We start from the raw sequence: 16,532 nt of genomic DNA, 5'->3' as shown, positions 1-16,532 counted from the left end.
AAATGAGGCCGGGCACGGTGGCTCAAGCCTGTAATCCCAGCACTGTGGGAGGCCGAGGCGGGTGGATCGTGAGGTCAAGAGATCAAGACCATCCTGGTCAACATGGTGAAACCCCGCCTCTACTAAAAAATACAAAAAGTTAGCTGGGCATGGTGGTGCGTGCCTGTAGTCCCAGCGACTCAGGAGGCTGGGGCAGGAGAATTGCCTGAACCCGGNGAACCCGGGAGGCGGAGGTTGTGGTGAGCCGAGATCGCGCCATTGCACTCCAGCCTGGGTAACAAGAGCGAAACTCCGTCTCAAAAAAAAAAAAACAAAAAAAGAGTGCAAAAATGTAAGTCTATGAAGTCTAAACAGTGACTTCTGCAATAAGAGCTAACACCGAGCAAGCTTGACACATTTTCTGTTTTCAGGATGTTACTAGAAAACACATATGTCTGGGATTAGAGCCTCAGTTTCTTTATGGAGGGAAGAGCCATCCAATTCCAATATTGCAGGACCATTAGCAGGAGATAAATAGCAGAGGAAAAGCCTGGAACATCTCCTGAGGCTTGGATGGCGTCACTGCCACTCCCAAAAGGAATTGCTTGGGATGTACTCGGCCATACCTATTGTCAAAGATAGAACATTTTTAAGTATCAGTCCGGTATCCAAATACCAGCTTTATCATGACCAAAAAAAAAAAAAAAAAATCTGGCAAAGGAACAGAACACAGGACCAAGAACATCAAGATAAACTTGACTTAGCTACAAGATGTCAATGTCTCCTACTAATAAACACACAAACACACAGATAATATCCTAACTCCAGGCAAAAGAAAACTGAAACTGAAATACAAAGACTACAAAGCTTCCCACACACCCTTAACCAGAAACGTTCAACTTTTAATTCAAGAAACATTAGCAGGTCAAATCTTTCTGTACACTGAAGCCCACAAATAGCAAGGCTATTAGGAGTCTTCAGCTGCAGCTCCATAACAGCCTGTGAGAACCCTTTCAGAGGAGAGCCCTAATTTCAGACAACTGTGCCAGGGGACTTATAGAACTACCCAAACCAACTGCTACATAATCATAATGTGCTCCAGTTGCAGGAATCACCATCTGCTCAACACTGATAGGGAGAGTGCAGTCAAATCGGCCTAGGGCAACTGTCCAATGCCTAAAGGCCAGGAAATTAAAAATGCCACTGGTGAATCCAGCAGAGAATCCATGTGACATGAAGCCCACGTCCAAAGGCTGAGGCCTAGGACCAACAGGAAACAAGGAAGAGCTCATCAGAGGGGCCCAAAGAAAAGAAAAAACAAAATTCCTTAAAGACAAGGCAATGGTCTCCCTTCTTAAATGGGGGAGTGCCCAGCTTCTCTGTTACCTACGACTCCTAGCATAACTCAGGCCCAAATCACAGTGGCCAGCCCACTTCCTCATCCAGTCCTTGGAAGATGACAGTTTATTTCGTTTGAAGTTGGTCAATCTTTTTTCGTTTATTTGTTTGTTTGTTGAGACAGGGTCTTGCTCTGTCGCCTACACTGGAGCGCAATGGTGCGGTCTCAGCTCCCCACTGCAACCTCTGCCTCCCAGGGTTAGGCAACCACCATAGCCTCCCGAGTAGCCAGGACTACAGACGTGAGCCACCACTAATTTTTGCATTTTTTGATAGAGATGGGGTTTCACCATGTTGACCAGACTGATCTCAAACTCCTGACATCAGGTGATCCGCCCGCCTCAGCCTCCCACAGTGCTGGAATTACAGGCGTAAGCCACCGTGCCCGGCCTGAAGTTGGTCAATCTTATTTGTCTATTCTAATGAATGCAGATGAATGGAAGGATTTCATTATCAAAGCCAACCCTAAATCTCACCAGTCTATCCTCACCTTCCCACTGCCTACTAAATCTAACAGTTACGTACCCAGCCTCATGGCGTCCTCACATGCCACCACCCTGCTTCCAGCTTGATATTCTACTTTTCCTATATTTTGCCAGGCTGAACAGCCAATGAGCTGGTGCCTGAATGTACCTCTCACTCTCACCCCTCCCTTCATCTATCTCCACATACAAGACCCAACATCATTTGAAAAGTGCTATCATAGAAACAACATATAAAGGTATTCCATGGAACACTAGATTCTCCCACCCCACCCTGAAATAACTGGGAAAATTCCATGGACATTTAAGTCCGAAGCTCCTTACAGTTACAGAGTGCACATCAGCATATTAAAAGCTCTGAGAAGTCCTGCAGTTATGAAACTCATAGGGACCAAGGACTTGAATAGACATTTTCTCCAAAGAAAATATAGAAATGGGGCCAAAAAGCATATGAAAAGATACTCAACATCACTAATCATCAGGTAATGCAAATCAAATCTACAGTGAGCCATCACCTCACAACAAAACAAAAAAATTAAAAGTATTGGTGAGGAAGTGGAAGAACTGGTACCCTGTGCACTATTGGTGGGAATGCAAAATAGTACAGGTGCTGCAGAAAACAGTATGGAAGGTCCCCAAAAAATTAAAAATAGAAGGATCATATGATCTGACAATCTCACTTGTGGGCATATATCCAAAAGAATGGAAAACAGGATCTCAAAAAGATATTTGCAAAACTGCATTCATTACAACATTACTCACAATAGCCAAGAGGTGGAAAAAACTGAAATGACCATCCACAGATGAACAGGTTTTAAAAAAATTGGCCTCTAAATAAAATGGAATATTATTCAGCCTTATAAAAGAAAGAAATCCTGTCATATGTTACAACATGGATGAATCTTGGACACTATGCTGTGATATAAGCTTGTCACAATACTGCATGATTCTAATTACACAAGTTATCTAAAGCAGGCAAACTCTTAGAGAAAGTAGGATAGTGGTTGCCAGGGATAGGAGGGGAGGAGAGAGACTGGGAGGGGCTGTTTAATGGACATACAGTTTCAGTTTTACGAGATGAAAAAGTTCTAGAGATCTGTTGCGCAACAATATGCATATATAGTTAACACTACAGTATTATACATTTTTAAATGATTCAGATGATAAATGTCATATTATGCATTTTTTTACCATAATAAAAAAACCACTGTTCAGCTCGTTTCACTATTTTCTCAAATAGCAAATATTTTTTTTGTAGACCATCTTATAAGACACAACAGGAATGCTGCAGAACACAGTTTGGGGAATGCTATTCTAAACGTCAAAGTATCCTAAACTTCATGCCGTTGCCTCAAATAGCCGATCCCTTTGCTTATTCATTTCAGCCCTTCATTTGCTCCTAAGGCCTGGAAATCCATGTCTCCAGGCAGAGATCTAATCTTGAGGTTGTTCCCCGGTTAATACAGGCCTGACATTGTCGCAAACATGTAGACTAGGACCTTTGGGAAGGAGGAAGTCAGCCAGCCAAAATGGGCATCTTTCGGGATCTTTATTCAACTTACAAAAATACCCTCATCTACCACCCTCTCCATCATGGTGGACTGGTGGCCCCCCATTACCCTCATTACTCATGTCTGTACCACATGACAGCACATACACACACACACACACACACACACCACATGACAGCACATACACACACACACACACACACACACACACACACACACACACACACACACACAGAGCAACCAGGACCAAGCAGAACTAAGTTGCTACATATGCCAATTAACTTCTGACGCTGGACTTTGAATTTGGGGGATTAAAGTTCTAGCTCAATCTGGTGTCTTGAAAGTAAGAAAGGAAAAGATATAAATGTAGGTGTTGCCAGGTTTATATGACCCTCCCAGTTGGCTGAAAAAGAGAAACTGATATGCAGCAAGACCTGAAAACCCTCCTGTCCCAGTTCTTCATGAGGGCCTGCTGCATTCCTGCCCTCAGGTTCCACAAGACACCCTATCTGAGGCCCTGACATGCATAATTCTGAAAGCACCATTCATAATCTGGAGCTGTGCCAATGTGGTGGCTCTGCCTCTGAATCCTTATAAAGCATTTTTATTGCTCAAGGTATCTTGAGGCAGTTTCTGTTACCTGCAACTGAAGAATCCTATAACAACAGCTTTATTTTCCACTATTGCTTTTTACTTCCCTGGGCTCTTGCCAGGGAAACTTACCTCATTGTTTCTGAAAAGCACGCAAAGCTTCCCTGTTTCTTTGCCTTTGCTGCTATTAATACTTTTACCTAGAACCTCTCTCCTCCTCCCCCGCCCCATCCCATTTACCCAAACTTCACCCATCCTTCAAGGTCAAATTCAAATGCCTCCCCTATGCCATGAAGCTCTTCATCATTGTCCCCTCTCGCCCTCAAACTTCCACAGCCTCTGTCCAGATTTTCTTGATTGCACTTACCACATTCTACCTTACAATACAGGTATGTGCATATACATCTAAACTCTATTGTTAAGCTGTATGCTTCTTAAAACCAGGAACAATTTTCATCTCTGTATCATGTCTAATACCAACATAGTTAGGGCCTTATACATAAGCAAAGGCTGGGGAAACTATACTTATAGATAATTCTATGGAAGAATACCACTTTTATATTATTCCATCTCTCACTAAACCATAACCCCAGTGACAGCAGACACTCAATATTAAGTTCATCTTTGAACCCTACAATACCATAACCACAGTGTAAGCACTCAAATACTTGCTGACTCAATGACCTCACAGTGGATCCTAGAATCCTTTCACCCTACTGCCTGTCAACCCTATCACATGAGGTCTCTGCCTCTCCAAATCCAACTCTCCTGGATTGAGCAAAAGAGAGGCAGGGCAAACAATTCTGCTAGGGACAAGGTGTGGAAGAGGAGATGTGGAGTATGCCAGCAACAGAAAGGTCCAGAACTTCTGTCCCTAAATTGGCCCACTAATTCTTCCACAGTTTACTGAAAGCTGACTAAGTCACTGGAATCAAGGAAGCCAGGGCCAATCCACAAGCATTCAGTGAGACCTATTGAACACAGATTCCCCACAGTAAGCCCTAGATGACATGCCTGGTTATAGGCTGAGAATTAGAATCCTACAAACACATTAGGGCTGGGGAAAAAAAGATTGAAAAGAAAGGAGAGGCTGAAGAGTTCCATCACCAGTCCATTTCCATGCAGTACCTGATGAGCATCTCCCGACGGGATGATGTAGGCTTGGATAGGTTCAGTCACATACTCAGAGTTCCTCATGGCTTGTCTCAGCTGCCGAAGCAGCTCTGAAGTCACCTTTGGAGGCATTCCACTATCTGCAATAACAGGAGAGCTTATTTCAAAACCAGCCTGCCCCCTGCAATTCAATGTCCAGTTCAAAGTGGGCCACAGAGAAGTGCCTTCCACGTTCTGCCCCACTCCCAGTTAGGTCTTCAACCTGACCACCCCACCACCAGACCAAGACCAAAGCTGCCAGAAACAGTAATGGTCACAGTTCTTAAATACTACCTCCAAATAGCCATTGTGGCCAGAAAAGTTTAGCTTTAATTAACCATTTTCAGATTAACTGGTTTCCTCTTTTACTTCTAGGACTTTATTCAAGAATAGGAGATAAACAAGTACACAGAAATTTAAGTGCCTTTGTTCATAGTAGAAAAAAATAGGCGAGGTATATGATCAGTTAAACTATAATACATACAACAGTATACTGTATACTCATTAAAAATTACACAGACGTAGAAAAGAATTACATAGTTGATTTGGAAAAATGCCTAGACAACACTTGTGAGTGATCAAAAACAGAAGACAAAAAAANAAAAAAAAAAAAAAAAAAAAACACATATAGATTGTTCTTATATTTTTAAGTTGTGTATGTATATATGCAGAGGGAAGTTTCTAGGACAGTCACCCAAATGTTAACATTGGTTACCTTTGGGTAAGTAAACTTGGAGTAATTGCTTTCTTCTTATATTTTTCTGTTTTTTAAATGTGACTGCTTTAAAAGAAGTATGTTTTATAAACCTTTTGTTAAATAGCCAATTACAGATTTAGAGAAGAAAGTTCAGTGCAGTAGGAGTCAAAAGTCTTATCTTCTGGTGAATACCTAATAACAACCAGCTGTGCAAGGGAGAAGGGGACAAGGGCCTCAATGCTCTGTGTTCTCCTCTTTAAAGTATAGAAAGTGGATGAGACACAAGGTTTCCAAACTAAGCCCCAAGAAGTCCCAAGGCTTCAGGGGAGTCTATCATTCAAATAAAACCAGAGCTGGAATCACCAGCTTTAGAAAATACAAATTAGGGACGTAAATATAAAACTAATTAAAATGAAATGTTAAGGATGTTAACTGTGGTCATACTAGACATTCTTAAACTTATTCCAACTATATCTATAGACAGGGATAGTCTCATATACTCACTAGGAACCACAGATGATGCAAGCTCTCTTAACCATTTTAGCTGGTTCTTTGTTGAGAAAACACCTTTTCTCAACTAATACTGATATTAGTTAATGTTCTGATAAATATCATAACTGTCATCCAAAGTCCACATAACAAAACAACTTCAGAAGGAGCCAATTATGGAATCGTGATCATACATATTTCACCATATCCCATATACTGGCACAAAATTATACTATTAGAATTCAAAGTACAATAATGAGTTTTTCCAACTCATTTTTCATAGACCTTTTTTGTTATTATTATTATACTTTAAGTTCTGGGGTACATGTGCAGAATGTGCAGGTTTGTTACATAGGTATACACGTGCCATGGTGGTATTGTGCACCCAACAACCTGTCATCTGTATTAGGTATTTCTCCTAATGCTATGCTTCCCCTAGCCCCCCAACCCTCCAACAGGCCCCAGTGTGTGATGTTCCCCTCCCTGTGTCCATGTGCTCTCATTGTTCAACTTCCACTTATGAGTGAGAGCATGTGGTTTTGGGTTTTCTGTTCTTGTGTCAGTTTGCTGAGAATGATGGTTTCCAGCTTCATCCATGTCCCTGCAAATGATATGAACACATCCTTTTTTATGGTCGCATAGTATTCCATGGTGTATATGTGCAACATTTACTTTATCCAGTCTATCACTGATGGGCATTTGGGTTGGTTTCAAGTCTTTGCTATCGTGAATAGTGCTACAATAAACATACATGTATACATGTCTTTAAAGTAGAATGATTTATAATCCTTTGGGTATATACCCAGTAATGGGATTCCTGGGTCAAATGGTATTTCTGGTTCTAGATCCTTGAGGAATCACCACACTGTCTTCCACAATGGTTGCACTAATCTATACTCTCACCAACAGTATAAAAGTGTCCCTATTTCTCCACATCCTCTTCAGCATTTGTTGTTTCCTGACTTTTTAATGATGGCCATTATAAATGGTATGAGATGGTATATCATTGTGGTTTTGATTTGCATTTCTCTAATGACCAGTAATGATGAACTTTTTTTCATATGTTTGTTAGCTGCATAAATGTCTTCTTCTGAGAAGTGTCTGTTCATATCCTTCACCCACTTTTTGATGGGGTTGTTTTTTTCTTGTAAATTTGTTTAAGTTCTTTGTAGATTATTGATATTAGCCTTTTGGCAGAGGGACAGATTGCAAAAATGTTCTCCCATTCTATAGGTTGGCTGTTCACTCTGATGATAGTTTCTTTGGCTGTGTAGAAAGCTCTGTAGCTTAATTAGAGCCCATTTGTCAATTTTGGCTTTTGTTGCCATTGCTTTTGGTGTTTTAGTCATGAAGTCTTTGCCCATGCCTGTGTCCTGAATGGTATTGCCTAGGTTTTCTTCTAGGGTTAATAGACTTTATTTTTTAGAGCAGTTACAGGTTCACAGCAAAACTGAGCAGAAAATACAGAGTTCCCATATAGTTTCAGCCCCAACACGCACATAGTCCCCTGCCACTACCTGCATCCCCCACCAGAGTAGTACATTTGTTAAAATGCATGAACTTACATTAATACATCATCATCACCCTAAGTCCATAGCTTACTCCTGAGTTCATTTGTGGTATCATACATTCTATGGGTTTTGACAAACATATAATGGCATGTATCCCGCATTATAGCATCACACAGAGTACTTCCAGTGCCCTAAAAATTCTCTATGCACAGGCAGCCTATTCATTCGTTCTTCTCCTTCTCCTCTAACCCCTGACAATAACTGAGCTTTTCTACTGTCTCCATGGTTTTGCCTTTTCTAAAATGTCATATAGTTAGATACAATATGTAGCCTTTCCAGATTGACTTCTTTCACTTAAGAATATGTATTTAAGGTTTCGCCATGTCTTTTTATTGCTTGATAGCTCATTTCCTGAGCCCTGAATAACAGTCCATTATCTGGATGCACCACTTATCCAGTCACCTCCTGAAGGGCATCTTGGTTGTTTCCAGGTTCTGGTAATTATGAATAAAGCTGCTATAAACATTTGTGTGCAGGTTTTGAGTAGACGTACGATTTCATCTCATTCAGTGTTTTTGGCGTTTTGGAGTTTGCCAACTCATTTTTTAACAAATAAAAATATTTTGCTTAATCAAAAACATTGTAACGTACAATTCTATAAGTAATGCAGAGTTAAATCAAGGCAATTACATGAGGTGATCTTCAAGGACTGACATCCTGACTTGTTGTAGCTTAAACCCTGCTGGGCATAGATCCTTTTTTGGATCTTTTTCTTTAACATACTTATTTGCTTCTACCTCTTCATCATCACCAGCACCTTAGGCTTCTATGCCTCCGTTGCTATGGTAATTTCCAATAGAATCCCCTATGGGATACCATACTGATCTTGAGATAGAAAAAGTGCCCCCACTTATCATCTGCAGCAAGGCCAACTTCAACAGCAGGTCTTAGGGCTTAATCTCAGGAGTCTCAGAAGAGAGAAGTATTCAAAGGAAGAGTCTATGGAAACTGTCCTAGTCATAATTCAAGCATATCCATGTTCCTTGCATTACAGCTGCTTCTGAATATTGCTCAGAGGGACACTCTTTCCCCCCTGCCCCCCAGGGGAGACAGGGTCTTGCTACATTGTCCAGGCTGGACTCCTGGACTCAAGCAATCCTCCTGCCTCAGCCTCCCAAGTAGGTGGAACTACAGGTACACAATGCCGCATCCAGCTATCCTTTCTTTTGTCTAATCTACTGGGCCTATAATTTCTCACCTATCAGAGAAAGGGATCAGAAGTATGTAGTCTGATCCAAGTTTATAGGTCAACACCTCCATTGGGGGTTCAAAATAAAGTCCATTGTGATCTCACAAGCTTGCCAGCATCAAAAAATTTTACTCTGATTATCTTTCAGGAACTTCAAAATAGATTTATCATGTTTTCAAACCATATTTCTGAGCAAGTTATCATTCTTTAAAAGAGCCAAGCAAAAATGAAGGTTTCTTTATTTAAAAGCAGTACTTCAACACTGGCTGCACATTAGAACTGTCTGGGGAACATCTGACTTAACTGGTCTGGAGTAGAGCCTTGGCTTCAGGAATTTCAAAATGCAAATATATGTTAAGAGTCCAATATACTTTCTTTCAAGATCACTTATTTCCTTATAGAATCTGCCTTCTAGGCCGGGCGCGGTGGCTCAAGCCTGTAATCCCAGCACTTTGGGAGGCCGAGGCGGGTGGATCACGAGGTCAAGAGATCGAGACCATCCTGGTCAACATGGTGAAACCCCGTCTCTACTAAAAATACAAAAAAAATTAGCTGGGCATGGTGGTGCATGCCTGTAATCCCAGCTACTCAGGAGGCTGAGACAGGAGAATTGCCTGAACCCAGGAGGCGGAGGTTGCGGTGAGCCGAGATCGCGCCATTGCACTCCAGCCTGGGTAACATGAGTGAAACTCCGTCTCAAAAAAAAAAAAAAAAAAAAGAATCTGCCTTCTATTTAGAGACATCCTGACTTAAGGATTTTGGTGGCACTGACTGGCTATTTAGTGCTAACTGTAGTATCAATATCATCCGTCACTAACTCCATCAATAAAGTCAACACAGCCAATGATGAGCACAAAATCTTCAATTGCAAACTAAAAACCAACAAAGACAAAGTGGATCTGGTCAAAAACATCCTCTGCTTCCTGGTCATCACCACCACCATCACATCATCACATTTCCCCTCGTGACTGGTGTGTTAGACCCCCACAGCATCATCAGCCTCATCAGTGTCACTCTATTAAAGTTGAGTTGTGACTCTCCCCTCCACAATGCTACCTGCCCCCCTCGACATTCAACACTTTCCCTCTTCCTACTTCCTCATTCTTCAGGCCCATCACATTTGGTCCATGCTCTGGGTGAAATGCAGCCACTTCTTTATCATCACTATCAGACATGATGAAAGAAGTCCCAATACCATAACCAATAGTTAGGATGTGGTAAGGGGCAGTGGCAGCAACAGTGGAGGTGAAGAAGGCAGCAATGGGCAATGGCTGAGGCAGTGAGGTAACCACCAGTGAAGTGAATACAGGGGGCCCTGGGGGCTGAGGCAGCTGTAGCCACAAGGACAACAGGTAATGAAAGTAATTGAATGGGTGAGCAGCTGGAGCTAAGAACAGAACAAAATTGGTGCATTATATAAGTCCCAGCCATAGAGATGGCACTGGTTGAAAAGGCAGCCAAGACAGAGGAAGTGAAAGTTGCAGCTGATGACCCTCATAATTTTATAAGGAGTAAATGAGTTACTATACGTACAGCACTTAGAAACAGTACCTGGCACATAACAAATGTAAATGTTTAATGTTATCAGAGTTAAACACTCAAGTAACCATAAATGCAATATGATAAATGGTGTAACAGGTGTGTATGCCACTTCTCCTAAAGGCAGGGATGATGTCACCTCTGTATCCATCCATCTATACCTAACATATACATATGCTCATTGAAAGATGGCTAAATGAAAGTCACAACATTCTATGATCTTTTCAGACTCAATAAATAGTAATGAATCTTCAGTGAAAAAAGAAAGGTAGGCTCTTGCAAGGTGCCGTATTATGACATCTGCTCATTCCACATCCTGTGACTTTTCAGAAATGTTAGAAACAGCCAAGAGCTAAGCAAAGTGTGCAGAGAAGTGGGAAGCCAAGAGCAACAGGCCTACTCCACAATGAAACATTAGCCCATACACTGGCAGGTATTTTCAAACTCTGCCTTACAATGAATGACTCACTTAAAAGTCTTACACATATAGGTCTGCTTTTAGAAATAAGTTCCCAAATCTTCAGCCTTTATCACAAACAAGATTTTTCACTGATTGTACATGAAAAGCACACCATACTTACCTCAATGGTGGCCAGGCAAATTAAACATGATAACGTGTGTGAAAGCACCATGCACAGCATCTAATACACTGCAGGAGCTCAAGAAATATTTGAATCTGGATCTGAAGCACCAGCTGGAATTCCTACATGTCTTGTTACAAGAATGGAAGAGGCCACTTTACTCCAGTTTCAGCATCTTAACACATGCACAGATGCTCTTCCAGCATCAATAGCTTTAGAGGTAGTGGTTTGTTTCTCTGTTGCACAGCTGAGGGAAGCTAAGGGCTTTACATACTTAGTGACTAATTCTCACAATAATCCTCCAAGGGAGGTTTCACTATTCTCATTTTACACATAAAGGAACAGGAGTTAAAAGGAGTGAAGTACTTGCCCAAGTCAGCTGGATCATCAGGAACCAGGACTGAAGGCCTATGCAATTCCCAAGTCCATGCTCTATTACACCATGTTATCTGGGGGACATAATAGAGGCTTAAAGTGTTCTAAGACCAACAGAAGCAAAACAAGTGAGCTCCAGTTTCCAGCTGGGATCTACAACCTCAGGCAACTGAAGCTCCCTAACCTCTATTTCCTCATATATTACAAAAAGAAAAAGAAGTTATCTTCCAACTCTAAATTTGATGATTCCATCACTTTTTTCCTTTCTTTACTTCCTCTTTTTCCTCCTTCCTCTGCTACCTCCTAATATGGCCCAAAATGTGTTGGATAAATCTATATTTTTTAAAGAAAAGGATCTAAAACTGCATACAATTATAGCATTGATGTTCCAAATAGAGATTAGATAGGCATGGTTTCTTACAAGAAATCAATTTTTCAGTCAGCTAAAAAAAAAAAAAAAAAGTGGCTCTCCTGAGTAGTTGGTAGAACAATACTGGCTTACACAGAACAGAAATACAGTTAATACACCACTTTTCAGAATTCAGGTTTCTGGTAACCCATCAGACAATTAACCAGTTCTGGGGAGAAGGGATAGTCCAGAAACATTTCCCAAAAGACTTTCCTAAATGCACACTCAACTTATAAAGCACAATAATATATTATAAACTTTTCTCATTTTGCAATTTTATGATCAAAGTTGAAAGCTAATTTATATGGTAATCAGTAATGGACTGTATTAATGAAATAGAGAACATTTTCAATAATAACCTGTCTCCTCCTCCACCACCGCCACCATCCCTACAAAAATGGAAAATGAAAAAACAAAAAAGCTGTAATTCTTTAACTTACTACCTTAAAAAAATGGTAAATATACCAACTACCCAGAAAGCAAAAAAAACAAAATGATTTTTAATATCCAGATACTCACCCCCGAGTCACGATCTATCACTAATTCCTTACCCTCTTCTCATGCAACCTGGGGTGTGGGTGGAGATCTCAAATCCTTTTCAGATATTCCATCTAATTTCCAGACAAAATTATTACCTGTTTCCACACCTGTGTCTCCTGAGTGTGTCACCTCGTTAGGTTCAATTATTCTTAAATTTCTCAGCTGAAAATCCTGGTGGTTCGCCCTTAAGGAGAGAAAGAACAGGAAGTTGCAGACTTTGACCACAATAAACGTAGCAAGGCTCAGTCACAGAGGACATCACTTAACTCAGCAGTTCTCTTACATAAGTCAGAAGAACTCACACCCCCATATCAGTGGCAGAATAAATAAAAGTTTGATGTAAAACTTGCAGGTGTAAAACATCACCATTGCAGGTAAACTTTCTCAGCTCTAGCTTCCAGTTCATAAATCCTCTTCAGCTATGTCTAACTTCCGGTTTAACTAGACTAAGAAGACTTATTTTCAATGATTATGTTTTTTTCCTCATACAAGTTCTAGTTGATTCTTTTTCATATCTCCCTGTTCTTTCTTTATGGTGTCCTGTTGTTTCACTCTGAAAAAATGCCTTCTCTTCACACCTTTGTCATTTTAGGCCCTTATTTTATAATTTCTCCCATACTTTCCAATAGATCTTGGGAGAGTAACCCTCAATGTTTGCTGAGTCTGCTGCCCCTCCTTCTTGGTGGTTCATTCCTTCTGTACTTTGTGATCTTTTATTAAGAGCTTATCTTCAATAGAGGCTATTTATCTTTAAGAATGTGATGTGTCCTGGTTTGTACAAGCAGTTCTGTTATTGTTTGCTTCTAAGACTTTCACATTAATTTCTTAGCTGGAAGATTTGCACACAAACTTCTTGTTCCCATATCGAGATAGTCTAATGCCCTGGACACCAGGCATGGAGGTCTCTATCTGCATCTGATAACTTTCGCAGGCTCAGGTTACTAGTATACCATTCAGGTGTTAAGTTCCCTCTAAATTTTTGGCACTGGAAGATTTCTCTTTCTTTCAAGTTCATTCAGTCAACAAATATTTATTGAAAAATATTCCATAATCCAGGCCCTATTCTGGGCACAACAGTGAACAAAATAGAGAAGATCTGTGACTTTAACAAATTTACAAGGGGCAAGGCAGGAAGACTGGGGAGAGGACAAGGAAGAGAAGGCAACAGACACAAAACAAGTACACAGTATGTCAGGTAATAAGAACGCATTTTGTGAAAAAAGAGTAAAGCAGAGCAAGGAGAAGAAAACATCAAGAAGGTAAGGGGAAGGATGATTTCATATGGGGTAGCCAAGGACAGCCTCTCTGGTAACAGACAACATTTTAGCACAGACTTAAAAAGAGTGAGGAAGCAAGCCATGTGAACGGCTAGGGGAACAACATTCCGAAAAAAGAATAGCAAGTGCAAAGGCCCTGAGGCAGGCGTATGACTAGCGTACCTGAGGAAAAGCAAGAAGGCCAGTGCAGCGTGTTTGTGTCAGGGGATGGGGAGGTAAGTGGTTTACAGACAAGGTCATAGAGGCACTAGGGGGCCTATTGTGGGTCATAGAAAAGGCTTTGAATTTTACTCAGCTATGAACTCAAAGTTAATTAAGTTATAATTTAACTTACATGTTAAATTATACATGTTGGTAAAGACAGAGAGGGCCACATTAGCTCAGTCTACCACCATGGCAAGAACCAGGTAACTAGACAGCTTTACCAATGACTGTAGATCTGGTTTCATATGGCTGTGACTTTAGTTTTACTGGACAGAATGAGAAGTTCTTACCTAGGGCAAACATATTATTCTTTCAGAAAGAAGCAAGGCATCCCAATATGTCTTCTAAATATAAATACAAATATCCTCAACAAACTACTAGCTAACTGAATCCAGAACAATATAAAACAGACCATACACCATCATTGCCAAGTGGGATTTATCCCAGAAATACAAGATTGGCTTAATATATGAAAAATCAATTACTGTAATAGCCCCTATCAACAGAATGAAGAACAAAATCTACAAGATCTTCTCAACAAATGCAGAAAAAGCATGACAAAATCCAATGCCCCTTCAAGATAAAAGTACTCAGCAAACTAGATGAAAAATTCCTCAACCTGACAAAGGGTATTATAAAACCTACAGCTAACATCATTTTTAATACAAAGACTGAATGCTTTCCCCTATGATCAGGAATAATACAGGGATGTCTACTCTTGGCACTTCTATTCAACAGTGTACCAGAAGTTCCATCTAGGGCAAGTAGGCAAGAAAATGAAACAAAAGGCATCCGTATTAGAAAAGAAGATGTAAAACTATCTCTATTTGCAAATGACATAATCTTGAATATAGAAAATCCTAAAGAATCCACAAACAAAATGAGAACTAATAACTGAGTTCATCAAGAATGCAGGATACAAAAACGAGTATTTAAAGAAATCAATTTGACTTCTATATCCTTGTAATGAACAAACCAAAACTGAAATTAAGAAAAGTCCATTTACAGTAACATCAAAAACAAAAAATACTTAGAAATAAATGTAACAAAAGAAGTACAAAATGTACACCATTAAAAACAAAAAAGACTGCTGAAAGTAACTGAAGAAGACCTAAATAAATGAAAGCTATTCCATGGTCACGTATTGGAAAGTTTACTACTGGTAAGATGGCAGTACTTCCCAAATTGATCTGTGGACTCAATGTATTCCCTGCCAAAATTCCAGCTAGCTCGTAGGCTGAAATTGACAAGCAGATTCTAAAATTCACATGGAAACACAAGGGACCCAGAATAGCCAAAGCAATCTTGAAAAAGAACAAAATCTTGAAAAGAACTCTCCCTTCCCAATTTCAAACCTAAATACAAAACTATAGTAATCAAGACAGTATGGTACTAGCATAAGAATGGACTTACAAGTGAGTAAAACAGAATTAAGAGTCCAGAAATAAACCCTCACATTTACTGTCAACTGATTTTTGAGAAGGATGCCAAGACCATTCAATGGGGAAGGAATAGTCTCCTCAACAAATGGTGCCAGGACAACTAAATAGCCACATGCAAAAGAATAAAGTTTCCAACATAGCAAAACTCCATTTCTACAAAAAATACAAAAATTAGCCAGGCATAGTGGCATGCACTGGTAGTCCCAGCTACTCTGGCGGCTGAGGTGGGCTGGACCACTTGAGCCCTGGAGGTCGAGGCTGCAGTGAACCATAACAGCACCGCTGCTAATAGCACTCCAGCTTAGGTTACAGAGCAAGACTCTGTCTCAAAAAAAAAAAAGGGTATGAGGCGGAGGGCAGGCACAATGGCTCACATCTATAATCCCAGCACTTTGGGAGACTGAGGTGGGCAGATTGCCTGAGTCCACGGGTTCAAGACAAGCCTCGGCACCATGGCAAAACCCATCTCTACAAAAAATACAAAAATGAGCCAGGTTTGATGGTGCACACCTGTGGTCCCAGCTACTTAGAAGGCTGAGGTGGGCTGAGGTGGGAGGATCACTTAAGCCAGAGAGGTCAAGGCAGCAGGGAGCTGTAATTGCCCCGCTGCAGTCTAGCCTTGGTGACACAGAGAGACCCTGTCTCAAAAAAAAGAAAAATGAAGTTTAACCCACCTCATATGATATACAATGGATCACAGGCATGAATCTAGGAGCTAAACTATAAAACTCTTAAAGCAAAAACATAAGTCTGCCTGACATTGGATTAGGCAATGACTTAAGACACTAATCAAAAAGCATAGCAACAAAAGAAAAAAGAGATACACTGGACTTCATCAGAATTTAAAACGTTTGTTTCAAAGGATAACATCAAGAAAATGTATGACAGCCCAAAGAATGGGAGAAAATATCTGCAAATCTGTTGAGTCTAGTATCCAGAATATATAAAGAATTATTGGCAGGGCGCGGTGGCTCAAGCCTGTATTCCCAGCACTGTGGGAGGCCGAGGCGGGTGAATCACGAGGTCAAGAGATCGAGACCATCCTGGTCAACATGATGAAACCCCATCTCTACTAAAAATACAAAAAATTAGCTGGGCATGGTGGC

General features: G+C 40.6%; 1 protein-coding gene across 3 annotated transcripts in view; it reads right to left on the bottom strand.

The window, feature by feature from the left end:
- The window catches only part of XPNPEP1 (X-prolyl aminopeptidase 1), a 58,408-nt gene that overhangs the window by 37,140 nt on the left and 4,736 nt on the right, over window positions 1-16,532 (bottom strand). Inside the window, exons 2-3 of one of the 3 annotated variants that reach the window (XM_017499709.2) lie at window positions 12,599-12,687; window positions 5,090-5,214 (exon numbers count right to left, since the gene is read on the bottom strand). In XM_017499709.2, coding sequence (XP_017355198.1) covers window positions 5,090-5,214; window positions 12,599-12,687 — 214 coding nt within the window. Of the gene's footprint in view, window positions 1-5,089; window positions 5,215-12,598; window positions 12,688-16,532 lie in introns of those variants that run through there. The other 2 variants (XM_017499710.2, XM_037728244.1) reach the window with 2 other exon arrangements.

This window comes from Cebus imitator, unplaced genomic scaffold (assembly GCF_001604975.1).
Source record: "Cebus imitator isolate Cc_AM_T3 unplaced genomic scaffold, Cebus_imitator-1.0 Scaffold259, whole genome shotgun sequence".
Lineage (NCBI taxonomy): Eukaryota > Metazoa > Chordata > Mammalia > Primates > Cebidae > Cebus > Cebus imitator.
The sequence above is the reverse complement of the archived record's forward strand: the minus strand, read 5'-3'. Positions and strand labels throughout refer to the sequence as shown.